General features: G+C 42.8%; 2 protein-coding genes across 7 annotated transcripts in view; one reads left to right on the top strand and one right to left on the bottom strand.

Annotated features, from left to right (window-relative positions):
* USP30 (ubiquitin specific peptidase 30) overlaps window positions 1–25,278 on the bottom strand; it is a 76,217-nt gene that overhangs the window by 25,354 nt on the left and 25,585 nt on the right. For 3 of the 6 annotated variants that reach the window (XM_081801985.1, XM_081801987.1, XM_081801990.1), the window contains exon 1: window positions 1,917–2,131. In XM_081801985.1, coding sequence (XP_081658111.1) covers window positions 1,917–1,999 — 83 coding nt within the window. In that variant the 5' untranslated portion in view covers window positions 2,000–2,131. Of the gene's footprint in view, window positions 1–1,916; window positions 2,133–25,278 lie in introns of those variants that run through there. The other 3 variants (XM_081801986.1, XM_081801988.1, XM_081801989.1) reach the window with 3 other exon arrangements.
* Window positions 15,203–25,278, top strand: part of SVOP (SV2 related protein) — a 55,375-nt gene continuing 45,299 nt past the window's right edge. The window contains exon 1 of the mRNA XM_031021319.2: window positions 15,203–15,447. Within this exon, the coding sequence (XP_030877179.2) occupies window positions 15,413–15,447 (35 nt within the window). The 5' untranslated portion in view covers window positions 15,203–15,412. The remainder of the gene's footprint in view (window positions 15,448–25,278) is intronic.

Below are 25,278 nucleotides of genomic sequence, written 5' to 3'. Positions count from 1 at the left end.
ACGACCATGAGACCTAGCTCATGGAGTTCTGAGAATCAAACAAGCGCTAGGGCATAGGAAGCAAAGGTAAGGGCTTAATAAACATTAGCTGCTATGATTATTAAGTATTATCATCTCAATTTCATTCGGGAAAGTTATCCTTGAATTTCTTAGTGCTTTATTGTGCCGACTTCCACGCAACAGGTGTATTAACAAAAGTGCCTGGAAAGGTTAAAAAGAACCATCATTGAAATTCTACAGCACTTTACAACTGCTTTAAATCCCCTAAGCAAACACTAATATTTAAGGGTGCATACTCTATGCCAGGCACTGTGATCATCTTATCTCATCCTGAAAACAATCTCACAGGTAGGTTCTATTATCATCTTCATTTTCTTTTCTTCTTTTTTTTTTTTTTTAAGATTTTTATTTATTTGAGAGGGAGTGAGAGCACAAGCAGGGGAAGGGGCAGAGGGAGAGGGAAAAGCAGACTCCCCTGCTGATCAAGGAGCCAGAGGCGGGGCTCGATCCCAGGACCCTGGGATCATGACCTGAGCTGAAGGCAGACGCTTAACCGAATGAGCCACCCAGATGCCCCTATCATCTTCATTTTCTTTCTTTTTTTTTTTTTCATCTTCATTTTCACGTTAGAGATGTAGCCAACTTGGTCAAAGTGAGTGAGGCAGCGTGGATCTGAACTCATGCCAAGTCTGTGCTTAAAACCACAAACCTCGTGAGGGAAACAGAAAGACAGTGTTGAAGGGTTGGGAGAGGACTTGCCCAGGTTCCTCAGCAAGGTATGGACAAAAAAGCCCAGTGAAATTTGGTGACTCTGGAACCCCCATTCCTCTGCAAAATGACAACACAAGGAGAGCAGTGGGGTCTGGGAATAAAAAGATCTGTCTTCTCCCCCAGCTCTACTGTGAGGTCAGCTGGAGGGCCACAGGCAAAGCCATCTGAAGGCCTGTTTACCACCTACAGAATGGGGGCACTGGACAGGATAGCCATTAAGAGCTCCCGGCCCTGGACTAATAAGCTCTTCAAACCTGCTCCAGTTCCAGAGGAAAGCAGCTAGGCTGAGCAACAGGTCTCAGTCATTTAGGGTCAGTAATGGGGGTGCAGCATTCAGCTCTCAAGACTGGAGCCCATGGGAGGATGAAGAAAAGGGAAACAGGGACCCTGACAGGACTGGGGGCCCATACTATTGGGGTTCCTAGCAGGAATGGGAGACCGTAACAGGACTGGAAGCCTTTACAGGTTAAGGGATCCTGATCTGTTCCGGGACCCTTGCAAGATAGAGATTCACTAATAAGACTGAGGACCCACACAGAGTAAGGGATCCTTGGCTTAACTGGGGGGTGGGGGGATGACAGGAATAGGGGTACTGACAAAATGGGGGAAGGGCTAGCAGACCTGGGTCGCTTTGCAGGGCTGTGAGAACCACGGCAGGACTGGGGCGCTTGGCAAGACTGGGGAACGCTGGCGGCCCAGGGAATGACAAGACCGGGGGGCCCAGAAGGATTGGGGGTACCCTGAAAGGATTAAGGGGTCCTGGGAGGCCTGCGCGGCACTGAGAGGCCTGAGGGGCACTGGCAGAATTCGGGGCTTTGACAAGCCTGAGGGTGTCTGGAAGTTCTGGGGACAAGGACAGGACTGGAGGAGGCACTGGCAGGTGGGGGGCAGGGCACTGAGAATTTGGGGCGCTAGCAGAACTGGGGAGGGCTGACAGAATTGGCGTTGCCGAAGAACTGGAGGGCCTGGAGGCCCATCCGCCGTCCCGCTTCGGGGCCTGGGCCTCCAACCGAGCCCGACGCAGAAGCCTCCGGAATGCTCGCTCCGGCCCTGGCGACCCTGCCAGCGCCGGGAAAGGCCGCCGCAGGCGCAGGCTTGGGACCCTGGCCCCGGCCTCTCCGGCCGCCCCGCCCCCCAAGGCTCACCTGACGGCCGCCCCGGTCCGCAGGAAGCGCTGGATGGCCCGGTCGGCCGCGGTCATCGCCGCCTGAGCCCGGGAGCTCAGCATCGCGGCCGCGCGGGAGACCCGCCGCCCCCGCCGCTACCACCGCGCTGGACGGAGGGCTCCCAAGGCTCCCGAGGCGGCGGAACCCGCAGCCGCAGTCCCAGCTCCTCCGGGGAAGGTAGGACGAAGTACGGGCTCCCCGGAGAACCGGAAGCAGCTGCCGCCGGAGAACAAGAGCCGACGGACCACATCCTTGTTTCCCCTTCTCCCCCTTAGCAACCGGTGGCGGCGTCGGTTACCAAGGGAGGGCCTGCGGCCCGCTGCCCGCTGGGTGTTCAACTTTTACTCTGGCTCCGTGCATTTTAAATACAGATGTCCCACTTCCAGCTCCTGGGGTCATTTTAATTTTCTCGTTATGAAGAGGGCAGTCCCGCCCGAAAGCGGGATCAGGCCTCGGCCACCCTTAGTTATCACCCTCTGGTGTCATCGGAGTGTAAATAGGTCGCAGAGGAAGGGCCTTTACTGAGCAGGCTGGCCCATCTCTGATGGCATCAACAGAGAGAGCGAGGCCTTCGACAATAGCCACCGAACTTACTGTTTACTTACATGCATTGCTAAGTACGTCACATGCATTACTCACATTCTACCTTCACACCAACCCTAAAGTGACCCACACTTCACAGGAAGTAGCTTGTATGGTGGAAACGAGATTGGGGGTGAAGTCTCTTTCTCTCCAGAACAGGGCCGTCCTGTAGAAATATAACGGAGGCCACATTTTAAATTTTCTAATAGCCACGTGAAAGTTTAAAAAAAAAAAGATGAAATTAATATTAACAATAACTTTTTACTTGACCCGCTATGTCCAAAATATTGTCATTTCTTTTTTTTTTTAAGATTTTTATTTATTTATTTATTTGAGAGAGAGAATGAGATAGAGAGAGCACATGAGAGGAGGGAGGGTCAGAGGGAGAAGCAGACTCCCTGCTGAGCAGGGAGCCCGATGCGGGACTCGATCCAGAGACTCCAGGATCATGACCTGAGCCGAAGGCAGTCGCTTAACCAACTGAGCCACCAAGGCGCCCTTGTCATTTCTTTATAATAGTTTTTAACAAGATCCTTTATGTTCTTTTTTTGTACTAAGTACATCTCGATTTGAACCGGGCGCTTTTCATGCGCTCAATAGCCGCATGTGGCCAGTGGCTACCACGTTGGACAACACAGCTTCTAGAACCTTAGAGCCAGAGAGAATTTGCACTCCCTTTTAATCACTCTCCCCAACTCCAGAGCAAGTGATTGCACCTGCTTTAGTAAAGAAATCAATGCTTTAATTCAGTGGCTCTCAAAGTTTTTGGTCTCAGGACCCTTTGGTATGCTTAAAAATTTCTGAGATCTTTTGTGTATGTGGGTTATATCTAAGTATATGTAGACTATTAGAAATTAAAATCGAGAAAAAAAATTTTTTTTTAACCGAAGTATCATTTATACAATAAGATTCACCTACATTTGGTTCTGTGAATTTTGGCAAATGCATAGTGGTGTAACCACTACCACAAACAAGGTATAGCACCTTCACCCCCCACCCCAAATAAAATTACCTCCTGTCCCTTTGTAGTCCACTCCTCCACCCACCTCCAGTCCTTGGCAGCCACTGATTAAGGCTGAGAAAAGTTTTAAAATCCAAGAATACCAAAGCATACATTCCATTAGACGTTGAAGCTGTGACTTCATCACCAGCTGTGAACCTCTGGAAAACTCCAGGGTGCACTCATGAGTGAGTGACAGTGGAAAAGGCAAATAAAAAAACGTTTTAGTGTTATTATGAAAATAGTTTTGACCTCAATAACCCCCTGAAAAGGTCCTCAAAGTGGGGTCCTGCAACTATATTTTGAGAACTGCTACAGTAACCTGCCTAGTGAATATTCTGCCATCCCGACCGACAAGTATGCTAAGAAGTCTACATACCAGACTATTTTAAATAATTGGCATTTACAGAGTATAGTCAATCAATTCACAAAATTTTGACCATTTTATATGCCTTATTTCAATTTAATTCTTGCAATGACCCCATGAGTAATAACAGTGCAAACAGTCCCCCAAATTATGATGATCTGACTTATGATATTTTGACGTTACAATGGTGTGAAAACTACATGCGTTCAGTTGAGACCTTACTTCGAATTTTGAATTTTGATTTTTTCCTGGGCTGGCAATATGCAGTTCGATGCTCTCTCATGATGGTGGGCAATGGCAGCCAGCCACAGCTCCCAGTCACCCTGGTGACCAGGAGGGTAAACAACCAATATACTTACAGCCATTCTGCACCCATACAACCATCCCGTTTCTCACTTTCAGTAAAGTATTTAATAAATTACAAGAGATAGTCAACACTTTATTATAAAATAGGCTTTGAGTTAGATAATTTTGCCCAGCTATTGGCTAACGTGAGTGTTCTGAGTCCATTTAAGATAGGCTTGGCTAAGCTGTAATGTTCAATAGGGTAGGTGTATTAAATGCTTTTTCGACTTAGTATATGTTCAATCTATGATGGGTTTATGGGAATGTAGCCCTGTACAAGTCAAGGAAGATCTGTACTCCACATTCCATGAAGTTAAAAATGCCTGCAGCCTGGTCCTTGCTGCTCCTCTAACCAGTAGGGGTGTGGCTGTCATTGACTAATAGAAGTTCTTAAAAATAAGGATAAATTACTAATTTATGATGATAGCTGCTGCCAGGAACAAGGCAGTGCCTGCTCTAACATCCATCAGATGGATCAAGGATTTGCAGCATCCTGGGAGATCACAAGGTCATCTGACAGAGCCTTGGGCATCTCTCAGCTGCTGGGATTATTTTGCAGGTAAATGGTTTATTTGAGATCCTAAACCCCATGGGATAAAGACCTGAAACAATATTTTTCCAACTGCCCCCACTTATACTAAGTCGGACATCCTCCTTTCACACCATGGAGTAGGTCCCTAAATAACGCAACTATGTAGCTACTTTCAGAGATCCATCTCATTTCAATATTTAAGTCACTGTCCCATTTATTTTTGAATTTAAAACTCAAATGTGATTCAAAAGCCTTCTCCCAGACTCCAGAGGAGAGAATGACCTGGAGAGATAGAAGTCCAGCTCTGAATACCTTTTCCACCCCCTCTGCTAGCTCCCCTGTGACTCAGAAGACAGATGTCAGAAACTGTAATCATATTGTCACACAAAGCCACAAGAAAGATCTAGAATCCAATCGGGCGTCTTTTTAATATTTTTAAAAGTTATCATTGTGCTCTATTTTCCTACCAGATAGGTAAACTACAAAAAAGAGCATCGAATTCCTTTCCAGTTTTTAGAACTTGATGCAGGGCTAAACACAGACTTTTCCTTGGGGCATTCTCATTAGTAGAGACCTGGGTGCCCCTCTCCTCAAAAGCCTCATCGACCCAACCCCTCTTAGTAAACCCTGAGGGCAGGACTGGCCCCAAAGCCTGGCTCTGGCTGGCAACTCTCTCAACTTAGATTATGTAGCACTTGGTATCTTTTATCCTCAGCTTTGGGCCTACGTGTCTGTTCTGGAAAGACAAGAAGATAAGATCCTTCCCACATGAATGGAACACTTGCTTTTATTTCCAGACAGAGAAAATAAAAACAGAAAGATACAAGCATTAGCAGAATGTTGTTATTGTTTTTTTTCTTACGTGGTTGTTTCGTAGACATCCTGCCCCCCAAAAAAACAAAAAACATAACAACAAAATGGCTCAAAAATGGGTAAATTCTGCCTCAAACAACACTCCAGGACTCTCCTGCATTCTTCTGTTGTTATGTTTTTTCCCAGAAGTCCTCTGACCACACAGTTGGCCCTCATCATGTCAGCAACACGTTCTTGAAGCTAGTTCTCCCTCCTCCCTGGATGAATTTATGAGTTGACCCAAGGGCCAGAAGGGGATGGGGTGAAGGATAAGCACTATCTCAGATTTCTAAATGTTTAGCAGAGGTGAAAAGGGTTTCTCTGCTTAAACTGAACCCTCTGGGGAGTCAAATGTAAGTGTTACTAGTATTAAAACTACAGGTCTGAACTGGGCTTAAATAAAGAGATCCTTGGTTCTAGACATAGACCAAAACTTCCATCTGGCTGACTGTGTGAACTTAAGCAATTGATCTTTTCCCCTGGATGTAATGGTTTATTTTATATGTTAACTTGGCTGGGTCATGGTGCCCAGAAATTTGGTCAAACATTATTCTGGATGTTTGGGTGAGATTAATATTTAAATCTGTAGACTTTGAGTAATATAGATTGCCCTCCCTAACGTAGGTGGGTCTCATCCAATCAGTTGAAGGTCTGAATAGAACAAAGAGATGGACCTCCCCCAAACAAGCAGGAATTCTGCTAGCAGATGGCCTTTAGACTTGAACTTCAATATTCACTCTTCTCTGGGTCTCTACCTTGCTGGCCCACCCTGAATATTTTGGACTTGCTAACTTCCACAATCATGTGAGCCAATACCTTAAAAATGATCTCTCAGTCTCTGTCTCTCTTTCTCTGATTTAATACATATCAGATTGAAAGCATGAAAAACACAATAACACAGAGTGATGGCAATTATATGAGGAAACAGGCACTCTTGGGGATCCCTGTGGGAGCATAGATGAGTATCTCCATCCAAGGCAATTTGAACTACTTAGAAAAATTAAAAATCTGTATATTCTGTGACCTAAGTATTTATCATACAGAGGTAAGAATAAAGATATTTATTGCAGTCTTTTTGCTAATATTAAAAGATTGGAAGATACCCAGCAAAATTATGGTAACCCATGCAGCAGAGTACTGTGTAGTGTGAAAATAATGAACCAGCTCTTTGTGGACTGACAAGGAAGATTCTAAGATTCTAAGAGTCTAAGACATTGAGAGAAAACAGTAAGTTGTAGGACAATGAAATGGAATGCTGTTATTTGTGGGAGAGAATAAAAATTAAGAGTTTATAAATATAGAGAGAATCAAGAAACCAGGAACACTGTTTGCCTCTTGTAAGGAAACTATGTTACTGAGAACAGGGAAAGACATCCTTTTGTCCTTTGTGAATTTTGTACCATGTGCATGCATTATTTATTCAAAAAATAATTAAAAATTTAAAACTTGAAAAACATAGGGGAGACAGTATCAAAACTGACATTCCTTTTGGTCAGGAATGTTCATTAGAAGCTTGTGAAAAGTGAAAAAAGCAAGTCTCCATAGGATAAATATGATTTCAAATTTATAAAAAGATATTTATGTATGGGTGTCCCAGCATCAAAAAATGACTAGAAGGATATATTCCCAAAGTGGTAACTCTGGTTATCTCTTTGTTGTATATAGTAATAATTTTTATTTTCTTCTGAATGCTTTTGCATGTTATCTGAATTTCTAAATGATCATTTATTTCTTTTACAATTAGAAAAATAATTTTTAAAAAATATTTTATTTATTTGCTTGAGAGAGAGAGCAGAGGGAGAGGGAGAAGCAGACCCCTGCTGAGCATGGAGCCTGATACAGGGCTCGATCCCAGGACCCTGGGTCATGACCTGAGCTGAAGACAGATGTTTAACCGACTGAGACACCCAGGCACCCCTAGAAAACCAATTTTTAAGAGAAGATTATATGTATGATTTTTTTCTTTCTGTAAGCAATAGTTCTGGATTATTGCAACCTTTGTAACTCATATCCTAGTTGATGTCCAGTCTCCAGAGGAATCCTAAAACTCAGCTTTTAAGCTCCTCTTACCTCAGATCCTGACAATATTGAGCCCACATTTAACCCTTTCTAGGTAGCTCTTTAATGTAAGTCCTTTATAAAAATAATTTGCAATAAGCAATTACAGTAATCATTACCTAATTTATATGACTGATCAGTTCATACATTGTGTATATTCACTTTCTTAAACTAGCAAGCCCCTATAGGCTTTTTAGAACTTGGATATGGTTAATTGTGTACACTTCCTCCTATTTGATGTTAATTTATGTCTTGTCAAACAGTGACTGGATTCCTTTCTTTGTTTTTCCCCAGTAAGAATGGCATTCAAAGTCACCCATTCCTATTCAAACAGTAGTCCTATAAGATCTTAGCACATTGCTTTAAGAAACTGCCAAATAGTTTTCCAAAGTGTTTGTATCTGCCCCCCAGTTTCTGGCACAAGGCTCCTGAAACCTTTGTGGTTTCCTAAGTGTTAAGAGCAGTAGGAGCATCTTTCATTCTATTGAGGTGACTCTGAGTGGGCTCTGGATGGCTCTGAATGGGAGCTGGTCACCAGAAAGAGCAAGCCATGATTAGAAGGTGAGAATTTTCAGCTCTACCTTCCATCCTCCAGAAAGGGGAGAGGGATTAGAAATGGGTTAATAATTGATCATGCCTATATGAGGAGGTCTCCATAAAATCCCAATAGTACGGGTTTGGAGAACTTCCCGGTTGGCAAATGCACCCCAACTCCATGGGGACAGAAGCTCCAGCATTTTGAGACCCTCCCAGTCCTCAACCCTATGTATTTATTCATCTGGCTGTTCATCTATATCCTTTATCATATCCTTTAATAAACTGATGAATGTAAGGAATTGTTTCCCCAAGCTCTGTGAGCCACTCTAGCAAATTAATTGAACCTGAGGTGGGGGTCATGGGAACCTCCAATCTGTAGCCAAATTGGACAGAAGTTGTGGGTAACCTAATTGCAATTGTTATCTGTAGTGAGGTAGAAGCACTCTTATGGGATTGAGCCCTTAACCTGTAGGATCTGACAGTATCTCCAGGTAAATTGTGTCAGGGTTGAGTTAAATTATAAGACATCCAGCTGGTGTTACAGACAATTGCTTGGTGTGGGAAATCATGGTATGAGAAATATGTTGGCAGAAGTGTAGTGAATGTAGTAGTAGTTTGAAAAGTAAAAGAGAAACACAGGAAGGAGAGCTGGGTTTTTCCCTACTCAGGAAAACTGGGCAGGTTTTTCCTATACACAGGTATGAAGAGCTAAAGGAAAGAGTGAGAACAATGTCTCACCAAATAGAGGATGTTAATAAAAAGAAAGAAATTATAAAAAGAAATCAAGTAGAAATTCTGGACTTGAATAACTGAAATGAAAAACTCACTAGAGGGACTCCACAACAGATTTGAGCAGGCAGAAGAAAGAATCAATGAACACAAAAATAGATCAATTGACATTATCCATTTTAGGAGCAGAAAGAAAAATAAATAAAGAACACTGATCAGAGGTTTAGAGACCTGTGGAACACCATCAAGCATATAACACATGCACAATGGGAATCCCAGAAAAGAGGAGAAAGAAAGGGGCAGAAAGAATATTTGAAAAAATAGTGGCTAAAAACTTCCAAAATTTGATAGGAAACAATAATCTACACATCCAAGAAGCTCAGTGAACTCCAGGATAAATTCAAAGAGATTCACACCTAGACTCACAAATAAGCAGTCAAAAGACAAAGAGAATTTTGAAAGCAGAAAGAGAGGTGATTCTCACGCAAAAGGGATCTCAATACGATTAACAACTGATTTCTCATCAGAAACAATAGGGTACAGAAGGCAGTAGGATGATATATATTCAGTGTTCTAAAAGAAAAAAGAACTGTCAATCAAGAATCCTATATCTGGCAAAACGACTCTTCAAAAATGAAGGAGAAATTGAGACTTCCCAGATAAACAAACACCAAGATTTTTTTCTAGCAGTCTTGCCCTGCAAGAAATACTAAAGGGAATTTTTCAGACTAACATAACTTTAGAACCTGGGTGGCTCAGTCGTTAAGTGTCTGCCTTCAGCTCGGGTCATGATCCCAGGGTCCTGGGATTGAGCCCCACATTGGGCTCCCTGCTCAGAGGGAAGCCTGCTTCTCCCTCTCCCACTCCCCCTGCTTGTGTTCCCTCTCTCGCTGTGTCTCTCTCTGTCAAATAAATAAATAAATAAAATCTTTAAAAATATATATAAAACATGGAAAATGTGGTTTTTGTTTGTAACTAATTTTTCTCTTTATTTACAATGCATAAAGATACAATTTATAACCAAAACAACTTAAAAGGTGGGAGAAATGAAGATACACAGGAACAAAGTTTTTGTAGAATAATGAGATTAAGTTGGTATTAATCCAAACTAGATTGTTATAAATTGAGATGTTAGTGGTAATCCTCAGAGCAACCACTAAGAAAATAACTAAAAATATATATATTAAAAGAAATGACAAGGGAATTAAAATGGTACACTAAAAAATATGTTTATCACAAAACAAGCAGTGATGGAGGAACTGAGGAACAAAACAGACATAAAACATAATTTGTTTTCTACATGATCCATGATTACATTAAATTTAAACGGATTAAATTCTCTAAAATCCAGAGATTGGCAGAAAGGATAAGACAACATGATCCAACTATACACTGTCTACAAGAGATTTTTCATTTTAGATTCAAAGACACAAATAGGTTGAAAGTGAAAGGATGGAAAAAGTCTTACCATCCAAACAGTAACCAAAAGAGAATGAGGTGACTATGCAAATAGGAGACAAAATAGGTTTTAAGACCAAAAAAAATGTTACTGGAGACAAAGAAAGACATTTTATGATGATAAAAACATCAATTCATCAAGAAGATATAACAACTGTGAGCATGCATGCACTTAACAACACAACCCCAAAATACATGAAGTAAAAGAAGACAGAATTTAAGGGGAAAATAGACAATTCAAGAATAACAGTTGGAGATTTCAATACCCCACTTTCAATAATGGATAGAACAACCAGACGGAAGATCAGCAAAGAAAGAGAACTTTGATCAACACAATAAACCAACTAGATCCAATAGACATCTACAGAACATTTCCCACAACAGTAGCAGAATACACTTCCTTCTCAAGTGCACATGGAGCATTCTCCAAGATAGACCATACAGTAGGCCATAAAACAAGTCTCAATGAATTTAAAAAGACTACAACCATACAAATTATGCTCTCCAACCACAATGCAATGAAATTAGAAATCAGTAATGGAAGGAAATTTGGGAAACCAATAAATACATGGAAATTAGACAACACATTTCTAAATAATAAATAGGTAAACAAAGAATTGACAAGGGAAATTAGGAAACACTTTGAATGAAAGAAATTGAAAATACAAGTCACAAGACTGCAAAGAAAAGACCTATCTCTTCTTCAGTGTTGACTCAGATATCTTGAACTGCTTCTGCTTGATAATCTCTTCCCTAGGTCTGGATAGGTGTTCTGGCCTCTGATTCACATTTACCTCTTGCTTATTTTATGTTCCTCTGGAAATACAATGTCTGAGAGATCATGGTTTTATTAGGAGAGCTTTAGAGTTTGTCTTTTGAGCCAGCTGCCCCAAAATACAGGAAGAAAAAGAGGTCAGAATTGAAGGGGAAAATAGGTTCTCTTTGCCCCCTTCAGGCCTCTCTCATTGTAGATTAGAGACCTTGTGTTTCATAGACTAATGAGACATATGGCCAAGGGAGTGTTTGAAGTTATACACCTCTATATTTTTTAATGTAGCCAAGCCTCCCCTTTCTACTGGCTCCTGGGTAAAGTCAGTAGGTAATTAACAGCTCCCAGCATAATGCCAGGGACCTGGGAATGACTCCAGGTGGAAATGCCATCCTACCAGCATGGCTAGCAGAACAGGGATCTACCACCAAAGGCTTATTTGCCCCTTTTGGTTTTTTATCCTATTTCAGTTCCAAAGGGGGGGAAAAAAAAGACAAATCTCTTTATGAATTTAAATCCACAGGCTTCCTTTTAAAAAAATTAAGTGCCATTTTTATAACTAGTGGACTATTGTCTTAATAATAATAGGATTCAGATCACAGTTGATAGGAGAATTACTTGTTCATAGCACATAATTATATATTCAGTATTTCAGGCCACGGGGCGGTTTTTCAGTCTTTATTCCAGCCCCTACAGATTTTGTTTTAAGAATCTGAGAGGAGAGACCATGATGCATTACTCTGATGTGAAATAAAATCCATCTGGCTTTTGGCATGCCCCCATTTCCCGGACAGATGGATAATGTGGTTAGCTGGAAGTTACTGCCTTTATGATATTCATATCTGCTCAAGGATGTCTCAAAGATCAGAGGTATAAAACAAACATGGGTTGTATTTTTCTTGGCTGATAATCTCATCCAGACATAACTTTAAAACAGGCGTTCTCGGTGGGGTCCCCAGACCAACAGAATCAGTATCATTTGGGAACCTGTTAGAAATGGAAACTCTCAAGCCTCACCCCAGACCTGCTGAATTAGAAACTCTGGGGGTGGTGCACGACCATCTGCAAGCTAACAAGCCCTCTGGGGGATGCTCACTCACACTCAAAGGCGGAAACCACTGCTTTAGAAAAATGTAACCATGTTTCTAAGAAAGAAGAGAAAACATTAATTCTTTAGGATTTTTCAAATACCTATTATGTACTGAGTACTGTTCTCCCAGTTTTCAGGGGCACCTCAAAAGTCTCCAGAGGGCAGTGAGGGAACCTTAATGTGTGAAGCTTGCTGTAGCTTTGATAATGCCAGGCACGCTGCTTGCAGACACCACTTCCTAGTGGCCAGACAGAAAGGCAGACCCAGTGGAGGAACACTGCTTCCCTCTTCCCCAAGAAGCTGATAACCCTGTTATGTGAAATCTCTCTGTTTAAATGTTGAAAAAATTGGAAGTCAAATTTTATTACTTATTATTAAAAATTATTAAAAGTCATTATTTAAAAAAAAGAACAGCTCTATTGAAGTATAATTACATACCACATAATCCACTCTTTTTGCTTGTTTGTTTTGGGTTTTTTTTTTTTTTTAAAGATTTTATTTATTTATTTGAGAGAGAGAGACTGAGAGAGAGAGCACATGAGAGGGGGGAGGGTCGGGAGGATCAGAGGGAGAAGCAGACTCCCCGCCGAGCAGGGAGCCCGATGCGGGACTCGATCCAGGGACTCCAGGATCATGACCTGAGCCGAAGGCAGCCGCTTAACCAACTGAGCCACCCAGGCGCCCCTGTTTTGGTTTTTTTTTTAAGATTTTATTTATTTATTTATTTGAGGGTGGGGGATGGAGAGAAAGAGATCATGAGCAGGAGGAGGAGCAGAGGGAAAGGGAGGGAGAGAATCTCAAGCAGACTCAATGCCGAGCCCGGAGCCTCACACAGGGCTCCATCTCACAACTATGAGATCATGACCTGAGCCAAAATCAAGAGTCGGACGTTCAACTGACTGAGACACCCAATTCACTCTTTTTAAGTGTATAATTTGATGATCACTTGATGAACTTTTGGGTGATTCCACTTTTTGATATTATAAATAACAATGCTATGAACATTGTGTACAAGTTTTGTGCACACTGTGTTTTCATTTCTTTGGGGTATATACCTACAAGTTTTATTGCTGGGTCCTGAGGTAACTCTGTTTAAACTTTTGAGAAACTACTCAATGTTTTCTATAGCAGCTGCACCATTTTTACATTCCCAGCAACTGTGTATGAGGGGAATGTCCAGTCCACATCTTCACCAACACTAGTTATGGTCTGTCTTTTTAATTCTAGCCATTCCAGTGGGTATGAAGTGGTATCTCATTGTTTTGATTTGCGTTTCCCTAATAACTAATGATGTTAAGCATTTTTTTCAAGTGCTTATTGGCTAGTCACACATTTTTAAAAAAAGATTTATTGATTTATTTGAGAGAAAGAGAGAGAGAGCTTGTGTGAGAGTGAGGGGAGGGGCAGAGAGAAAGAGAGAGAATCTCACTCCCTGCTGAGTGCAAAGCCCTATGTGGGGCTGGATCTCACTACCTTGAGATCAGCACCTGAGCCGAAATCAAGAGTCGGACACTAAACTGACTGAGCCACCCAGGCGCCCCAGCTAGTCACACATCTTCTTTGCAGAAATATCTATTCATACTATTTGTCCGTTTTTAAATTACATTGCCTTTTTATTATTGAGTTGTAAGAGTGCTTTATATTGTTTGAAGTAAGTCTCTTATCAGGTATATAATTTGCAAGTATTTTCTCCCATGCCTTGGGTTGTCTTTTCACTTTCTTGATGGCGTCCTTTGAGGCAGAAAAGCTTTTAACTTTGGTCCAGTCCAATGTAATTTAATTTTTTTCTTTTGTCTCTTGTGCTTTTGATGTCATGTCTAAGAAACCGCTGCCTAACTCAAGGTCATGAGGATCTACTCCTATGCTTTCTTCTAAGAGTGTCATGGTTTTGAATCTTTACACTTAAAAGTATTCTTGTTAACCCTTCAGGCTACTCAAAACACATCTCTCTGTGGATCTGGCTTGTGGTTGTCGAGTAACCAACTGTCAAGGCTTGCCTGGGACTCAGGTCTTCCCAGGACTTGGAACTTCCAGTGCTAAAACTCGAGGTCCTGGGCAAACCAGGACAAGTTGGACACACTACCAATGGACCTCCAACTAGCCAGCTCTAATAGAAATCATTACCCTTGCTCTCCACCGCTTACAATAGATACCAAATCCCTACTGACCTGGAATGAAAGTTCAGTTTGTTTTCAGTTTAACAAGCATGTATTGAGTGTACACAATGCAAAGCCCTGGGGTTAAGTTTAGTGAGGGATATTAAATTCCAATTTCAGTGTCCATAAATAAAGTTTTATTGTTCTAGGCCCTTGGGGTACATCAGCAAACCTTTATGGAGCTTAAGTTCTAAAGAGGGCAGACAATGTAGCTGGAGGAGGATGAGGAAACCACAGATCGGGAGGATTTTGAAGGCAGGGATTTGGTTTTATTAATCTTTGATTCCCCAGTGTCAGGGCTGTAGAAATCACTCAAAAATGCTTGTTTCCTGAATGAATGAATAAATGAATGAATGAGTGATCTTTGAGCTTCCCATACTTAACATTTTTTTTTCTTGATCCATTTCACTAGACAGCCCCATGATGACAATGACACGTCTAACTTGTCTCGCATATACCTGGCGCCTATTACAGTGTCTGGCATACAGTAGGTGCTCAATAAACAGTATTTTCATGCATGCTTCTTTGAATTTTTCATTCCCTTCATTTGCTATACCAGCCTGGGTTTCAAGAATATTACACCGATAACAACACTAATGAATCCCTACAAATAAACATTTAGAGAGGGGTTGTCAACCAAAGAGTGCTCATTGGTACCTCGACAGCCATTTCACAGGCTGTTGTGCCCTACAGGCACCCAGTAAAACATCGCCAACCACAGAGAGCCTGTAAATTCCTCTAACCAGAAGGGCTCTCCCCGCCCCCTCTCCCCGCGCAGCTCGCTCTGCCCTCCGCCTCCTCCTCTCCGCCCACTCTCCTGGCGGCCGCGGCTTTGTCTCGTAGGCTGGTTCCCGGCGGCTCCCTCCCCTGAACAGCTGCCGCCAAGGGAGGAAGCGGCGCGGGAGCTGTCCAGCACCCTGGTGCTGAAACCCCGACCGCTCGTCATCCACCAACACCATGTAAGGGCCATGAAAAGGGCTCGTCCTGGCGCAGCGCGGACATGGAGGAGGACTTATTCCAGCTAAGGCAGCTGCCGTGAGTATCATGGGGGCGAGGGAGAGGCAGACAGGCTTTCCTTTAAGAAATGAAAACCGGCAGGGGGGCATCTCTGCATGGCTTCTTGAATGTAAAAGGAACTGTTGGAGAGGAAAGAATTAGGCCCCAAGGAGACAAGCCATTTTCCTATTTCACAGTCCAGCCCCTGTATCTCTGACTCAGTTCTATTTTTCAGATCCATCAGAATCTTATGGGGACCTGGGGCTGTTATGTTTTCCCTTTTAATTGCTCGCAATCCTAAAGGGATTTTTGAGGTCTGTGTTTTAAGAGAAAGCATTAGCTGCTGTTTTGAAAATGTGGACTGAATTGATGAGTCCATGCAATGACATTGGTTTTTCCCAGCCTTTTCTCCTATGCTGTGAAATTCCTAATTTTTCTGCAAGGTCTTTTGGAAGGGAATGGTACTGCTGTTGCAAAGTGGTTTCTAAAAAGCCGGAATACCTTCCTAGAGGGGAGGCTTGGGCAAAGTCTTGTTGTTTATGAAGTGTGTGAATGAGAGGGCTGAAACCTCTTGCCTTCTCCTGAATGAAAGGATTTTGTAACAGCTACCTAGAGTGAGACTCTGTCGAAGGCTATCCTTGAGAACATCAGGAATACAAAGCTAGAGGATGGGAATTTTTAAGGGACATCAAATTTACTCTGAGAATCTTGGAGAAATACAACCAAGCAACAGAAAGGACAGGGGCCTTGTGGAGGGGCTTACCAATTTCTTCTACTACAAGCCACTGGTGACTGTTAAGCAAATCCCAAGACTATGGGATGGGGCATTAATGGGGATTTTTGTTTTAATTTTTAGAAGCACTAGCCATTTGGATGGTAAAGGTAGACACTGTTTGGATTTGTTGTAAAGGATACATCATTGTTAGTGTATGTGTATTTTCTTGACTTAAATTTTTTTTTTCCTCTGTAAGCCACGGAGAAATTCTCCCAAGTGACTTTTAGTGTGACTGATACAGCTCTCTGAGGCTCTGAATACTGAAGGGTATTGTTAATGTTTACTTCTCAATCGGTGTAAAATTAATTTTCATTTAAAAATTTTAATTAAATTTTACTTTTAAGTATTTATTAATTGGTCTACAAATAGCATATCTTATGTAATCAGCATTATTTCACAAATGCCAAAGGATGTTCAGTTATAATATCCAGAGGTCGATGTATGAATATATAAAAATATACATATGTGACTGTAAGTCTCTTGAGGGAAACACCACTTTTGTTGAAAACAAATATCATGTTAAAAAAAACAACCTATTATCTCAAAATTAAAAAAATAATTCAGAAATTGAAATATGAAATCTGGTACTCAGAATAAGAATACAATACATATTGGAATGGCAGTTTATTGAGATAAATTTTCAAATAATGTCAGAGCATGTGAACTTTGCAGATTACTTAGAGATTCATTTATATTTAATCTATTCAAGTATAGACATGACACTATTGTGACAATTCCTTCCTTAATTAAAAAGAAGGTAAAAATGATGAGGTTTTTATTTATTTAAATTTAAAAATTAATTTAGTTTTTTATACTCATGTTAATATAATGTACTAATATAATCTATACATAGGGTAAATAAAGTTCGAAAAGAAGTACAAGAATAAAAGGTAGTCTCTCTCTTCCCAAACCGCAGGTTAAGTTTCTTGGTTATTCTCTCTGATACTTTAACATGTAAATACATGTAATATCTATTAGCAAGGCCAAATTGTGTCTGGCTAAGAGCATTAGCTCTTAAGTAAGACAGGCTTGAATTCAGATCTTGGCTTTGCCACTTTCCGGTTATTTGACTTTGAGCAAGTGACTTAACCTTTCTGAGATTGAGCTTCCCTCACCATAAAATGGGGCTCACAATAGTCCTTGATTCACAGAGTTACTGTAACGATCAGGTGAGATAATGTGTGCTGAACGCCTGGTAGACACAAAGCACTCAACATATATTAACTAATATTATTATTACATCTCAAAAAATCATTTATAAAAATGTATAGAGACTCCCTATGCTGGAATCTTCAAAATCGTAATCTGCAATTTGAATGAAGTCAGAATTAGCCCTGAAACGTGTTGACTTCTATTTATAAAAAAGGAGTGAAGTAAAAGGAACAGCTACATGAATCTGAGGGGGTTACAAATCACGACTTAGAGGTTTTTTAAACCACACCCTGTGTATATTGTGTACAGATTGCAGGCAACAGATTTCCTGAGAGCAATATGGTTTTTTTAAAAAATCAGAATTCCCTGTAGAGGGTTGGCAAGAGTGGACTTTGGAACAGACTTAGTCCTGTGGGAAGCCAAGTGTTAATATATTATAAGCCACTAAGTAGTTTACAAGGTTCAGGGAGGGGAAAGGGGGATGAGGGTGCCTAAGGAAACAGTCCCTCCTTACACTTGAGCTCCTTCACACAGCTCTAGGATGGTTCATTTTAGGCCCCAAACAACCTCTGCCTTTCACCTGCTGTCCATTTAGGCACAGTACCATGTACAGGAGATTCTGGAGCCTAAGGTTTTGTGTTTTTTTTTTAAGATTTTATTTATTTATTTGACAGAGAGAGACACAGCGAGAGAAGGAACACAAGCAGGGGGAGTAGGAGAGGGAGAAGCAGGCTTTCCACAGAGCAGGGAGCCCGATGTGGGACTCGATCCCAGGACCCTGGGATCATGACCTGAGCCGAAGGCAGACGCTTAATGACTGAGCTGTCCAGGCACCCCTGGAGTCTAAGATTTTGTATCTAGTTCTGCCTTATTATATGACCTTGTGCAAGTCAGACTTCTCTAGGTCTCTCCTTTGTAGGATGATTTCTTGAAAGCAACTTTTGCAGACTACATTGGTTGATTGGTTGATTGACTCATTCATTTTATTCATTTAGGCACCATCCTAGATACAAGGGATTCTACAACTAAGATAGACATGGTCCTTGCTCTCAAGGAAGTCACAGTCTGGAGCTGCAATGTCCAATACGGTTGTCACTAGCCATATGTGGTTATTTAAATTTAAACTTAAATTATGTAATTTGGATATGAAATCATTTCTATAGTATAATATACAATATAAAATGTAACTTATAAATAAATACGTGAAATTTGAAAAATCATTTTCTCAATTGCACTAACCACATTTTGAGTGCTCAATAGCTACATGTGATTAGTGGCTACCACATTGGACAGCACAGGTCTAAAACATTTCCATAACTGCAGAAAATTCTATTGGACAGCACTGGACTGGTGCTGAGAGAGGCAGACATTGAACACATATCATTGCCCAATAATTATGAGAATTGTTTTAAGGGCTGTAAAGGAAAAGTGCAGGGTGCAGTGAGACTAGTTCTAGATGGGGTGGGGGGGAGGATCAGTGAAGGTTTCCTTGAGGAAGCGACATTGCAGTTGAGCCCCCAGAGATGTATAGGAGTCATCCAAGGAAAGAGATAGGCTGAGGAGTATTATGGACAAAGGGAACTGTGTAGACAAAAGCACTGAAGTAGGAAAAAAGTGTTGCATCTCAAAATCAGGCCAGTGGAGGGAACATAGAGGAAACTAGTGGCTCAAGGGAGGCTGCAGAGGATGGCAGGGACCAGGCCATACAGTGCCCTGCAGCCTGTAACAATGAGTTAGAACTTTATCCTGTGTTTGCCCAATCTACTTTCTTTCTCCCTCCTTTCTTACAAACTTTGTTGTCAAGATTAAACTTAAATCTATTACCTCAAGGGGGGCGCCTGGGTGGCTCAGTTGTTAAGCGTCTGCCTTCGGCTCGGGTCATGATCCCAGGGTCCTGGGATCGAGTCCCGCATCGGGCTCCCTGCTCTGCGGGAAGCCTGCTTCTCCCTCTCCCGGTCCCCCTGCTTGTGTTCCCTCTCTCGCTGTATCTCTCTCTGTCAAATAAATAAAATCTTTAAAAAAAAAAAAATCTATTACCTCAAGGAATCTCCCACTGACTTCTCCTGAGCTTAATCAACAGCAGGGGTAAAAGTGTGGGCTCTGAGGCAGGCAGACCTGGGTTCAAACATCTGGGTGGCCTTGGGCTAGTGACTTCACCTCCCAAAGGCTGGGCGTTCTTCCATAAAGTCAAGATAATGGCAGTATCTGCATGGCAGGGCTGTTGTGAAGATCAGGATAGTCATCACTGGGAAGTTCTTAGCACAGTACCTGGCTCCAAGGGCTCAATGAATAGTGCTGGTGTTATTTGTCTTCCTCCACTCTAGATTTGTTTCCCTTAACCTCCAACATCACCTAGAAGCCATGGCCTCCTTTTCAGAACACTAAGAAAATGTTCATTATCACTCACTTCACAGGCAAAAAAAAGCAAAGAGTTATTTCAATAGCCTAGGGATCCTCAAGGTCAACCCACCAAAACCTTTTAAAACCTCAAGCTCAAAGCTGCTCACACCCCATCATTTCAAACACATGCCAGCCAGCCTCATCTCTAGGGGATATGTGTTTTAGTGACTTAAGGGGAACAATCTTAGGTTTGGGGGAGGATCGTCCCAGGCTCTGCTGATCTAGAGAGTAGCTTTACGGCCCCAATCAAACGCTTCTCTGGCTGTCTAAAAGATTTATGCAGATCTGTGTGTGAATCACTGTGTGATCTTAGGCAATGTATTTACTGTCCTGACACTTAAGCAGTGCCTGGGCCACCTTTAAAGGCATTTTCAACTTTATGATTCTAAGCTCTCTGCATGGGTGTGCCCGGTACCATCCTGGTTTATGGAAATTATTCTGTTGTAATTATTAATTATATCTCTTTTACTCTGTAGTACACGGTTTCTCAATTTTGACACTCTTCACATTTTAGACAAGATAATACTTTGTGGTGGGGGGCTGTGCTATGCATTATAGGATGTTTAGCGGCATCCCTGGCCTCTACCCACTAGACGCCATATCCGTCCCCCCAAGTTGTGACAATCAAAAATGTCTCCAGATATTGCCAATGGCCCCTAGGAGACAAAAATCACGCCCCATTGAGAACCACAACTCTAAAGTATTTTAGTATAGGCAATGAATTATTCAGTCTCTCTATTTCTAGAGCGTCTTTGGGTCTCTCTTTCAACCTCATTTCTCTGACCTTACTCATGTCAGGACCCTAGTACATGTTCTTCCAGCAACTTGTGCACATCCCTCCATCCTCAGTATCCCTTTGGTAAAAGATTGTAAAGTCCATGAGGACAAGAGCTCAGTCTCACACACAGAAGGTCGTCATGGCATGCTTATTGAATGAATGGATGAGTTACAAAGACAAACTACCTGGAAAGTTGTTGCACAGACCTCTGTCCCCCGCCCCCCCTCCACTGAAGCCATGGCACAGAATGATCAAGTGCAGGGCCCTCTCTACTCAAGCAGACCCAGATTCAAATCCTGCCTTTCCTGCTAAATTGGAAGGTAATCTTTTCTTCTCCAGGCCTCAGTCTCAAGTGCTTAGTGGAGGTACCAGCACATGGTAAGGGCTTAATAAAAGTTAACTCTATTTATTTGTGATTGTTACTTTTTGTCCAGAATATAAACTAGTGGTCCACTACCCAGGGAACAAGATCAATGCAGGTCGATGGGGTTGGCAGGAAAACAGAAACAAACAAAATCGGGCGCCTGGGTGGCTCAGTTGGTTAAGCGACTGCCTTCGGCTCAGGTCATGATCCTGGAGTCCCGGGATCGAGTCCCGCATCGGGCTCCCTGCTCGGCAGGGAGTCTGCTTCTCCCTCTGACCCTCCTCCCTCTCATGCTCTCTGTCTCTCATTGTCTCTCTCGCAAATAAATAAAATCTTAAAAAAAAAAAAAGAAACAAACAAAATCCACAGAAAACTAAAATTTCCTTTAATTATGGACTTCTAGAGATTCAGGAATGGAAGGGACCTTAAAAGCCATTGTATCCAAACCCTCAGACCTTATCTCCCCAATCCAGGGCAGGAGGGCATCAAGTGATGGCTTTCAAACTTCTGTGGCCACCATCAATGGCTTATTAAAATTCAGATCCCTGGGCTCTACTCTGCGGAGATGCACCAGTGTTAGGTCAGGAGAATGACCCAGGAATTGGCATTTTAATCAGTTCTCTAGGGGTGTTCTTGGCCTCAGAGAAGCACCAGCTAATTGGTTGAGACCACAGGCTGTGGTCACTTAGGCCAGTGACTGTAGTACCCTATCTACTCTCTAGGGAGCCTGGGCCAATTGGTGTAATACCTCTGAGCTTCTATTTACTTGTCTATAAATTGGGGATTTTAATAACACCTTCCTCCCAGGGTTGTTGAAGAGATTATATAAGACAGTAAGTATATATAGCATGTAGGCATACCGAAGTGCTACATGTTAAATATCATCACCCCTGGGTCCACTCAGATGGATGCCCAACTCTCCTAGACCATCTTTCATGAAGGTGAACTCACTGCCTTCAAAAGCAGCCTTTTTCATCTCTGGACTTCTCTGCCTAAGAAGGCTCCCCAGACTGTTGAAATCTGCTCCCCTCTTCTCCATACCCAGAAGCTCAAGCTCTGGTTTCGGGGTCCAAGTTGAACAAGCACCATCTTTCACATGCCCAGACCTCAAATATTTGAAGACAGAGGTCCAGCCCCTGAAAAGGTGCTTCCCAAATCACAGAGATCAGGGAGTGCCCAGGTCTTGTCTTGAAGGAAATAAAAAGCAAGTCCTATTTTAAGGGATCTTGGCAATCTCCACTGCTCTGGGTCCACAGCATCTAATCCCATTTGCCGATAGGTCTCAGATTCCAAAGAAGCCCCTGTGTGACATAGCTGAGCTCTTGGGACAAAATGGAGGTGCCCTGTCGTCAGCATTGCCGACTGAGTTCCCCAAACAAGCGGGCACTTGTTATGCCTTGCAGATGGATATCCCAGGAAAGACGTCTTCCTCTCCTGGTTGCGGGGTGGTGGGGAGGGAGGACAAATGACAAAAGCTTCAGATCCCCTCCATCCTTCCCCCACTGTAGTCCCCCTACCAAGCCGCCGTCACCTCTCACACAGCTGACCACACAGCCGCCTCCCTGGTCTCCCCACTTCCTTTCTTGCCATCCTTCTGTGTTAAGCATGCCTTTTATTTTCTACAGTCTAGAGTTTTGACATCTTGGGGCTTTGCTGACCCTGGAGGAATTGTCCCTCCCCAAGTTAACTAGCAATGATTCACCTGCCAGTGTTCGTGCACAAAGTAACCAATCCAGAGTCAGTTTCCACCTGTTCTCATCACCCCCAGGGCCAAGTACCAGACAGCCCCTGGGCCCCAGAACCCGCTGACATTATTCAAACTGGCCAGTCCCCAGCCTGCTTACCCTGCCTCGCCTTTTCTTTCCTGTGTAAGCCAGGATAAGGGCTCTTGCCCACCTTTTCCCCTCCACTCCCTCTGCCTTTTTACCAACTCAGGTGCTTCCCCCTATGGCATCTGAGGTGTGGCAGGCTCCTCTTACAATCTGGGAGTATTACAGGGTATTTTCCCCCCAGCAGTCGTCTCTTGATCTGCTGGCCTTGCTATACCTAAATAATAATAAAATCATATTTTAAAACACTCTTCACAATCTGTTCCTCCTCTTGTGGAAACATGTGCCTAATGAGTTCTTCTCAAGCTCAACTCTAATCATCTTCCACCCTCTCTTGCCTGCTTGAAAGCTTTCAGTGGTGGCCCCCCAGTCTCAGCAGAACATGGAAAATCCTCACTGTGGTGTCCAGAGTTCTGCGTGATCTGGCCCGTCTCTCCAACCTCCACACCTTGGTCCTGCCTCCGGGCCTTTGCACCAGCCATTCTCCCTACTCTCCCCCTCCCCCCACCATCTGTGCACCACGTTCCTTGCCCTCTTGATCTCAGCCTCCTTAGGGAGGTCTACTCTGACTCCTCCTTCCTCCAATTGTTCTTTATCTTGACACCCCTTTTGTTTCCCTCTCAAGATCGATGCATGTGCAAATCTATTACAGTTTCTTTGTTTATCATCTCTCCAAATAGAGCACCAGCCCCATAAGGGCAGGGACCACATCTATTATTTTTGTCCCCTTTGGTATCTATCCCAGCACTCAGCACACGGTCAGCACTCACTCGGTAAACACTGAAATACTGAAGGATTGTGTCAGGCTTGGCGAGACACTCTCTCTATATTGACTCCTTTCGTCTCCATGGCAACCCTGTGAGGTGGGCATTACCGTCTCCATCCAGTCAGGGAGGAAACGAAGGCTCAGAGAATTTAAGTAACCTACCCGGGGTCACACAGCAACGGAGGGGCATGACAAGGGATCCAAACCCAGGTCAGTCTGTTTGCCAGAGTTGGACTCTCTTCCCCCTGGGGCAGACCACCTCTCTTCATGACAGGACACTAAATGCCACCCTGTGAAAATCAGTTAGGAGTAAGCTTCCTTTTTGGTTTGGTAGATTCATCAAGTCAGAGGATCAAAGTCCAGAAGCTCAGATGAAAAGAGAAGAAACTTCCTTATCTGAAATACCCTAACCGAGTCTCAGACCCTAATTTAAGGTACTGGAGCGAAATTACATGATGGTACAAACAAGACCTTTAAGTTGACAGCCATCTCCTCGAGCTCTTCTCTTCTTTAAATAGCAAAATTATGTGAAATAAATGTTCTCTGCTATTTTGGTAAATTATATGCTGTATATACACAACAAATGCCAAGAAATTGTGAGCCAACCTGTTTCAGAGCCCCCATACACTTAACGTATGTCACTGCGATTTTTCTTTCGTATCACATTTCCTGCCCCACCCCACCCCCGCCCCCTTGGGAAATCTCTGCTCCGATGGTTGATAAATACTTTTAGGAACCAGACCAATTCAAAATGTAGCCTGGTCAATTTCTGAGTGTAATTTAGTGTCAAGGGTCTCTCTGTATATCTGTCTTAAAACAAGTTTTCCTAAATAAAGGTGCCTTGGCTTCTAGTGGTGTGCCTGTTCACAGGAATGCGAACAGATCCTGGTCTACAACTGCAGGGAGGTAAGCCACTTTCTCAGAGTCACATTTCACAAAGGTCCGTATACTCCGAGCTCAAGCAGAAAGGTGATTTGAGTGGGGCCAGGTCAAAGGAAGCGCAATGCCCACGATTTTCCCCTTAACCTTCATAGCAGTCCTGCAATCCCATTGTCATTCCCATTCCACAGATGAAAGCATCCGTAACGTGCTTAGCAGATGCCACATGATCAACAAGAGCTCTGTAAATAGTTGCTATTGTTATTTGTACAGATTGCTAAAGTAATAGATGCGCAGGTTAAAAATTGCAAACATTGCAGAAAGGTCTAAAATGAAAAGTAAAAAAAATTTCCTTCCCATGCAAAAAGTCCCCATTCCCAATACAGTCCTTCTCTCCAGAAGCAACCAGTCTGGTTTCTTAGGGATCCTTCCAGAACACCTAGGACTGTGGAAACACAAATACTTCACAGCTGTGCTTCTCAGACTTGAACACGCATACAAATTGGGAACCTGGTTAAAATGCAGATGCTGATTCAGTAGGTCTGGGTCAGGGCCTGGGACTCTGAATTTCTAACAAACCTGTAGGGGATGCTGGGGCTCCTGGTTCAAGACCACACTTAAAGCTCAGTAACAGAGAACCTAGATCACGGGACCATTTTCTAGTGTATTTAATAATAAACCCCAGAGCACCTGAGTGGCTCAGTTGGTTAAGCGTCCGACTCTTGATTTCTGCTGGGGAGGGGGGCGGGCATTTAAAAAGGGGTGTGTGTGTATCACTACATATCTATCTTGCACGTTGTGAGAACTGCTACAAATAACAAACTGCATGAAAGGCTAGCTGGGGGTGGGGGTGACATTTCCACTCTGCAGTCCACTGAGTAAATGGGAAAGAATTGCAAATAAGTGGGGCTCCCTGTCCCCAAGAAG

This window comes from Leptonychotes weddellii, chromosome 13, assembly GCF_054177405.1.
Source record: "Leptonychotes weddellii isolate Sample4059 chromosome 13, ASM5417740v2, whole genome shotgun sequence".
In the NCBI taxonomy this organism is placed as follows: Eukaryota; Metazoa; Chordata; class Mammalia; order Carnivora; family Phocidae; genus Leptonychotes; species Leptonychotes weddellii.
This window is presented reverse-complemented; position numbering and strand designations above follow the sequence as displayed.